Below are 8,663 nucleotides of genomic sequence, written 5' to 3' on the forward strand. Positions count from 1 at the left end.
AATAAGATATTAAACAGCATCTAAATAACACAACTACATAATAGAAAACAAATAAGTTCAAAAAACTAACGTATTCCAATCTGCTTTCAGCTTGACCAAAATCGACACTCGGTCCTTCGCCGGGGACGACGTATGGGTAGGAGAACACTCTAAACCAGTCAACGTAACTAGGATCAGCCTCTGATGGAACAGATGCCCGACGAAGTGCCTGATGACCAAGGCGGACACTATAGGGGAACCTACTCCATGCCTCCAAGTACACAGGCGGAGAAGCAAAGGTCACGGAGTAGGTACCGTGTGCCGGTCGTACAGCCTGGCTTGGTCTTAAAGGAGGGGGGAATAGCCTGCACAAAGCCGACCTGTCGCACTGTCCTCTCCGACAAATACACCTCGACGATATCAAAGGGTGACGATGTTTAAGGATTATCTTGTTTTACTTAATTTGCTTTTTTTCATCATTTTGTTTTTGCTTGAAGGTGGTAACTGCTAAGTAAGAAGTCCTAATAAGCCAACCTTTTTTCAGTCTTTATGTCTGTCTCTGACTCTCTGTCTCAGTCACTCACTTTGTTTGAATAGTTTTTGTTGCAAAGTGTGTTTAATCACAACCATCACTCTTGTAATTACTTAAATCTACTGACTATACTCTAATTTTTTGTGTACATTCTTATCTTCAGCTGATAAAAACATTTTTTTGAAATGACTGTTGATAAAAACTTCTGAAAATGGACAAAATGGTAAAGAGAATCTTAGGTGTATGAGTATTGGGGCTTTATCAACTTAAGTTTTTAACTGAGTTGATTCTTTGACATATAGAAGTATGATATCAGAGGTTAGCATAATAAAAGGGTGATTCGAATTCAATCACTCCTCATTTAAAATAAATTAAAATAATATTTAGCGCAATTTATGAGGAGGGTCTATGCTACATGCCCACTTTTAGCCCAAAGATATTTTAACATTTGGTTGGGTTAGTTTTTTGACACTTAGATTTCAACATATTTTTCTTATCCATTTCATTATGTGTCAAAAAATAGTCACCTACAGATAAAAAATAAAAAATACACCGCATCAAAGTGAAAATTATTGTGTTTTATGAAAAAGGTGGATAATGGTAATAAGTAAAGAGAGATAATAAATTATGTGGATGAAATCAAAAGAAAGTTAAAATGTATTGATGAAATTAAAAGAAAGTGGTGGACCATAGTCCAAAAATATAAATAATAATGTAAATTAAGTGGGACAAGCCAAAATAAAAAATAATTCAAATTAAATAGGAGGGAGGGAGTAAGAGTTTAGATTTAGATTTGTAAGCTGGAATTATAGATATTCGAAATAAATTAAAAAAAAAAAAGTATTTAAGTGGATGATGATCCAAAGTAATGATTAATGAGTTTATATAAGTGATCTCATATTTTTTGATCAGGGCTTTAACAATATTAATGAATATAGGGAAAGAAAAAGGGTTAGCCGTCAAGTTTGAGATAGTAATACCCTAAACGGCTAGATCTAACCTAATTGTGGTTATAGAAAAAGACAAAAAACCCTTCTGGTTCTCGGTTAAGGGCTCTTCTTCCAAGTTCCAACTCTGATCCCTAATCTTTCTGGACAAAGAACGTACCCCATTTAATATATTACCCCCTTTCTCCCAAACAAATAGCCCTGAGTTAGATGAATTTGCATATATATACTAGAGAGCTTTATTAATTATGTGATGCAAAATTAAAGAGACAAAAAAATAAAAGTAAATAAAAATGGTTTTAAAATGTAATAGTATTAAAAGTGAGGAAAATATGTATATAGAATGAAAATGAAAGTTAAGTATATAAATGAAAATTATAAAAGAGAGTGATTAATAATGACTAAAACTAAAAATATAGATAATTTAATTGATGAACTTAAAAGATGGGAAATCCACGCAGTAACTTCGAGGTTTACCAAAGTGTTTTACAGTGATTTTTTTACACATAAAACGTTAGCAAATGTTAGTTTGAAGCTTTAAGTCTGTTGTTATGCAACTCACCATTTCAAATTCCATCAGTTTCAACCTTTTTCCCTAAAACATAAACCCTAACTCACCACTTTAAGTACTATATTTGAATTTGGGAGAAAAAATCCATTGATGAAAGATGGTAGAGTTAGGATTTTTATTTTGGGGAAAATGATTGAAACTGATGTAATTTGAAAAAGTGAGTCGCATAAATAAGCGTACAACAGTCTTAAAACTTCGAAATAACATTTGCTAACGTTTTATATGCAAGAAGATCACGGTGGAACAATTTGAAAAATCTTAGCGTACCGCGTGAATTTTTTAAAAGTTTTGATTATCACGTAAAAATCCAAAACCTTATAATTACTACGTGAAACTTCCCTAAAAAGAAAAATAAAATTAATTCTTTAGCACAAAGCGAGACCAGGGAGTATATAATACATTATACACCTGCTTAATAGTACTATACATACGTTTTACTGTTTTTTAAAAAAATATTGGCCACTATTTGGAATTTTGCAACTTCTTATTCATTTTTTCTGTTCTGATTTTGGGTGGCTGATAGGCATATATAGCAGATTTGCAAGTACATTCTGTTTGTATTTGATGAATATTTCATTTTGCATTCTTACAATATTGATTTTTTGGTTTGTTCATTCCTTTTTATTTTAAACGTTTTTTTTATTTTAAAAGTGAACAGTAATTTATAGGAGTAGTATTCTTTTGCCCATGAAGTCAATAACTGCATAAAATTTAAAATAAAGAAAAAAATGTTTCACTAATACAGAATTATATAAATAAAGATATAATAAAAGAGCAAGGTTTTTTCCTTTCAGGTTTTTTTATCATTGTGATAGAGATTTGATTAGGGGCGAAAGATTTTGAAAGTCCTATTTATTTTTGTGATGTCCTTTAAAATGGGGCCTTTCATTATATTCAAAGATAAAAAGTTTTCCACTTAAAAAAAAATAATTAAAGACAAAATATATCGTAATGAGAAAGCTAGTAAAGAAATCAAAAATGGGGAAGGGAAGGGATTATTGGGAAATTGAAATAAATATATAGGGAAAATGGGGAGTAAATAAAAGCCAAAAAAAGAGTTAGAAGGATTTTAAAGTTGTAACCTTTGGATTAAAAGTCCATTACTTTACCAATTTAGTCAACGTATAATTAATTTTAATTGAAATTACTGACAATACACTAATTTATTCCTTTCTTAATTAAAGCCCCTTAATTTCAGGGGGCCTTAGATGATTGACTATTCAAAATATATTTAGAATCGGACATAAATTCGATTATCACCGATTCTAAAAAGATTTATTCATTCTTCCCTTGCTCAGATTTTTTATTTAGTTTAGGGTAATCAATAAATGGAGAGGAACAATGGGACAGAGGTAATTAATATAATAAGTATAACAAATATTTAGTTGAGGTTCATATAATTAGGGGTAAACCTTTATTAAATTATAAAATTCCATAGTATTTGTTATACTTCCTTCGTTCATATAATTAGGGGTAATTACGTTTGTTAAATTATAAAATTCCATAATTTTTGTTATACTTCCATATTCCATAATATTTGTTATTAAATCAGAGGTAATTACGTTTGTTGAGGTTCATATAATTAGAGGTAATTACGTTTGTTAAGGTAAAAATTAGATTTAAGATAAAATTTAGAGGGAAAAGTTTGATCTTATGACTTTTTAGATTATACTTCCTTCATTCCATAATAGATACAACATTAGAAATATTGCACTATTTATTTATCATCTTTAATTTGTGATTAATTTTTAAGCTATAAGTTAAAAAATAGTTAAGTGAAATCTTGTTGATTCGTTTCAATACACAGATTATTATACAATATCATCATACTCAGTAAATCTTGCTTAAAAAGTCAGACTGTCAAAGTTCGGGGGTAAAGTACATAAAAACCAAACCTGTGCCCCTTGTCATAAGAGAGGGCATGAGGAATGTGGTCAATTAGACCTCAAAATAGTCAATACCAAGATATTAAGAATTTGAATTAGTAAAAAGATATTAAGGTTTTTCCGCTGGAGAATATTTGGCGGATTCAAAGTCAGTCAATGTTGTCAACTGACAACATTTAAGGTCAATCATATATTTTTAAAAATTTTATCCCATCATATAATTTTGTTCTAAATCTACTCTAAAAAAACATATCCAGTTGAGCTTTACAGTAGAGCAAAGGATGAGGGAGTTGGATAAAAGTTGCAATGTTCCGGGCTATTTTGAGAGCATTTTGTAAAAGAGGGAGAGTAAATGAAGCAATTGGGACAGATGTATAAGATCATTACAAACGAGAAGGTTTATAAACATAAATAAATATAAAATTAGAAAAAGGAAATTTAATGTGGTGATTTTGAATTTTTGAGTTTTTTTTATAAATATTTTTTAAAATCTGCATAGTGATCTTGAACTTTTAATTTTTTCATGTGGTATACAAAATGTTAAGTTTTTAGTTAAATTAAGTGCTTATTTCAGTTGGATTTCGAAATATATGGTCAATTAGAGTGATTAAGATGTTTATTTTTTGAAAAAAATGTCATTACGCAATGGGTAAAATTAAATAGTATAGAGTTAACAAAAAAACTTCTCTTTTAACAACCACGTGGATTAAAAAAAAGTTTTTCTACCACGTAAAAAAGCCAAAAATTCAAGAGTTACTAGATGAAATTTTTTTTCTAAAAAAAATTAGAAGTTAAAGATAACATGTTGACCAAGTTGGAGGTCAAAAAGAACTTTAAAAGCAAATTTATTAGTTAAACATGTGGTTGCATACTTCGATGACCAATAAGACTAGTAGTTTAATTAGCTTCATATTTCAATTGTAAAATATGAAGAATTTTGATGAGTATGAATCAAAGCCCTTAGAAAAGAAGAGTACTTCCACATAGAGTGGTCACTACTCACCACACTCACAAGAGCAGAATTATTGGACAAATGGTGTGGTCATTCCTTACCAAGGACGGGTCGCCTAACAGAACAAACAACCTGGTCTTGCACTAAATCCACTACGCAAGACGTCGTCAAACATTACATATGACTCAACGTACGTACGCCTAAGCTAAACTCTAAGAAATGCATTAATCATCCGCCTTCAAGATCAATTTCCTTGCATTCTACGGTCGTGCAACCATGTCCAAAGTCTGTCAAAGAACCAAAAAATTTAAACCGATGATTGATGTCAAAGAATTAAAGGTTTAGTTAAGACATAGTTGTAATCCCAAGATAAGTTATGTACCCTATCACACTTCTTTCACATACAAAAAGCCTTAGAGCTAAAAGTGTAGACAGAAAACTAATCCTTCTCATATCTAGCACTAAATAAGGTCACTATGAGAGGTATATGATGTAGAAAATCATGATGCGAAATTCGATTTTTTTTAGTCTGGTGAATACTGGATTTGTATTGAACAATAATGAGAGGTACTACTTTTATTTATACAAGTAATAAGGACTAAAATAAGGAAACAAAATATTAACCTAAACCTAAATAATTAGAAAATAAAATAACCTTAATATTCTAAGTATTAAAAATATCTTAATTTCCTAAAACATAATATTCTGAATTAATATCTTTATTTTATGCTACTTGTTTTCCTAAATATAAAATCTGAGCACGTGATTTTCCGTCACGTTGGGTTCTGATGCCATATAAAAGAGTCGGTCAACTCAACCCAAAGCTTAACATATCCCCTAAAACAATATTTATGTCATTGATTTTACCTCATCAAATGGGCAATAAGATACATCATGCTTTTATATACACAACCAAGATGAAAATGGTAGTTTAGAAAGGACTTATTAGAAGATAAGTTCATCATATATACACCATATTCAAACAACAAAAGTAGCCCATCATAGTTGACTCTGATTACATAACAAGTAAACCAAAGTACTTGTTACCACTTACAAAAACTTTATTTTCACACTACATATATATATAGACTATAGTACATAACTCCCAATAAGTGTGAATCCACCGTAAACCATGATGCAAAAGACTTATATAATACTTGATCAAAAAAAAAATAGTAAAAAAAAAACATTCTAGGCAGCTAGGTTGATTGAGTTTTAGCTTCATACTTTTTTTTTAATGTGTACCTCTCACCATGTTGGGATGCGTCCGAATTTGGTAGCTTGGAACTGCAAAGATGATAACTTGCACAAAATTAATCATAATTTTCAATAGCATAAAATATCAATTTAATTTCAATAATATTTTATATAAGTACGTGTAATAATAAGAAAAACTAACATTAATAATTCAACTTATTTTACATTCGCTGATATAAATAAATTTATCTGTCCATTTTTTATAAATAATTACTTTTTACATGTATCTGCTTAAAATATATCCAATCGAAATGACATATAGTGTTTTAATGGTTGAAAGCTTTGTTTGAAAAGGGATGAAGTATTATGAAAAAAATGATGAAAATTTAAGGTGTTTCTGTGGTTGATATGGCCTTAAACGGAAGATGAGTTATTTAGGTTAGCTACAATTTTGACAGACTAATTGTGGGCAATTCTCCTTGTTATTTCTCCTTGGATCGGAGGGGACACGGCCAGTATAATCTATTCGCTATTCTCCTCCCCTAACCCTGACTTGTACGAATTATTAAGCTTTTGATTCTGACTTTGATATTTTCAATGGACAGATGCAATAGGTGAAATCATTTGAAAATTATTCAAAAGTTTGGTTTAATTTCAGCTGGATAGCCAATAAATTGAATCTTCCATTTTTCAAATAATAAAAATTAGGTTTATCATAAAAAAAAATTGAAAATAGTAGCTAGGTATCCTAGAACATTTACCAATTTGGGAAGCATCCATACTTTGTTGATAGCTCAAAGATGACATCAATGGGTTCCAATTCCCACATATATGAGCTTCATTAACATGATCTTCTTCCCTACCTAAACCAAAACTTGTTCCACCTTCCTCAACCTTTCTACTTTGTTTCTTCTCTAAAGTCCTTTCTCTTGCCCTATCTCTTGCTTGTTTCCTTTCTTCTTTTGTAGTTCTCTTCTTAGCCTCATATTTCTTAACACATGTGGATGATCTCTTCTTCGCCTTCGAATTTTCGACATTTTCTTGAATAATAACCGATTCTACCTCACAATCATCCGAAGTAAAAGATCTAGGGCACTTAGTAACACTACTTGGGCTTCCATTTTTGCATTGAAACAGCTCATCAATGGCGGATTTAGACTTCATTAACAACCATTCAACAGTTCTACTAGCTTTATCAAACCCTAATGTATCTTGTAATTCGAAGAAAGGGCGAGCAACCGGAAGAGAAAGTCTCATTCTTCTATCTCGTAACCCATGAGCAGTCTTAATCTTACTATGCCTATCTTTATTTGAAGATCTCTTCTTCTTCAAGCTTATTCCATGGCTAGATGAATAATTCTTAGTAGTAGTCGTAGTAGTAGTATGTTCTTCTGCATCCATAACAATAATAGACTCGTTCTTGTTCTTGTTCTTGTTCTTTTCATCATCAATATGATCATTAACAATTAAGTGTTCTTGACAGATATTTGAAAACTCATTGTTCCCAAAAGTGTTTTCAAAAATATCCATTTCATGATAAAATAATGGAGAAGGTAAATGATAATAAGATGTAAGGTAATTTGTGGTATGTTCTTCTGATGATATGTAATTTTGATCATTTATATCGTCGATCAGGTAACTAGATAGACTAAAAGAATAGTCGAAAGTAGAGGTGTTCGACATTTGGCTGTTAGTGATCTAGACTATTAATTAAGTGTTTGTGTGATTGTCTAGCTAATGAAAGGGAAATTTCAAAAGGAAAGAGTACTTAGAATGAACAATAGTATGAGCTTCTTTCTTTTCAAATAGTTGGTATAGGGAAGTGTAATATTTTGTTAGGTCATTTTCAATTTTTTTGAGCAAAGGGTATTAGTGAAGTAGAAGGGTTGAGAAAATGGAGGTGTTTGTGCAATATTCTTTGATGAAGACTAAGCTTAGTTTGGTAGTGTCAATAACAGGAATTAACAGTAATAAGATGTATTGTATACTGATTTTTTGAGTGAAAAGTTTGCATATTATATAGTTAAGATATGTTATGGAGAAAAGAAAGCTATGACATTATAATGGAAAGTGGGGAAGAGTTTGAGAAAGACAGGACTGGCAAAGAAAGCTTTGGGAAGATGAATAATGAGTTGATGGGAATGAATTAACTGAAAAGAAGCTAAGGTAATTATAGGAAGGAAAATGGAAGAAGTAAAGATTATATATTGAGGGGATGTATCAATGGTTAGATGAGGAAATTACGAAGTCACATCTCTTTTCTAGGTATGGAAAAGTTGAGTTGGAGTCTCAATCAAAAGCTCAACGTTGTTGGTACCGTGAAGTCCTGACCTTAATATGTTATTATATACTCTATTTCGCCTTTTATGTACGAGTCTATCGGCTTAACTGATCTCCTTAATCTGGAGTTAAATATTAATTTCACTTGAAAATAAGTGGTGGATTTGATTAAAATTCTTGATCTTTTGTTATGTTGACTTATGATACTATATTAAGGAATAAACAACACTAAAAGCTTTTCTTCTTCCTTGCACATTTGCACTAAATATTATTCTATGGGGGATGAGATTCAAATCGGTGACTTTAATTTTTCAAGTTG

At 30.7% G+C, this 8,663-nt stretch overlaps 1 protein-coding gene across 1 annotated transcript; it reads right to left on the minus strand.

The window, feature by feature from the left end:
• Positions 1-4,791: 4,791 nt before the first annotated feature.
• LOC130798452 (transcription factor TCP12-like) lies at positions 4,792-8,272 on the minus strand. Its single transcript, XM_057661443.1, has 3 exons — positions 6,826-8,272; positions 6,095-6,154; positions 4,792-5,154 (listed from the first exon to the last, which is right to left on the minus strand). Exons 1-2 carry the CDS (start codon positions 7,745-7,747, stop codon positions 6,102-6,104), a joined length of 975 nt encoding a protein of 324 aa, XP_057517426.1. The 5' UTR covers positions 7,748-8,272; the 3' UTR covers positions 4,792-5,154; positions 6,095-6,101.
• Positions 8,273-8,663: the final 391 nt, after the last annotated feature.

Source organism: Amaranthus tricolor, chromosome 13 (genome assembly GCF_026212465.1).
Source record: "Amaranthus tricolor cultivar Red isolate AtriRed21 chromosome 13, ASM2621246v1, whole genome shotgun sequence".
Taxonomy (NCBI): Eukaryota; Viridiplantae; Streptophyta; class Magnoliopsida; order Caryophyllales; family Amaranthaceae; genus Amaranthus; species Amaranthus tricolor.

What these genes read in the sequence shown, in the direction of transcription:
- LOC130798452 (XM_057661443.1), bottom strand. Translation starts at nt 7,747, where the DNA reads ATGTCGAACACCTCTACTTTCGACTATTCTTTTAGTCTATCTAGTTAC. An exon ending in TATGGATGCTTCCCAAATTG is followed by an intron (nt 6,155 to 6,825) that starts GTAAATGTTCTA and finishes TCATCTTTGCAG; the next exon opens with TTCCAAGCTACCAAATTCGG.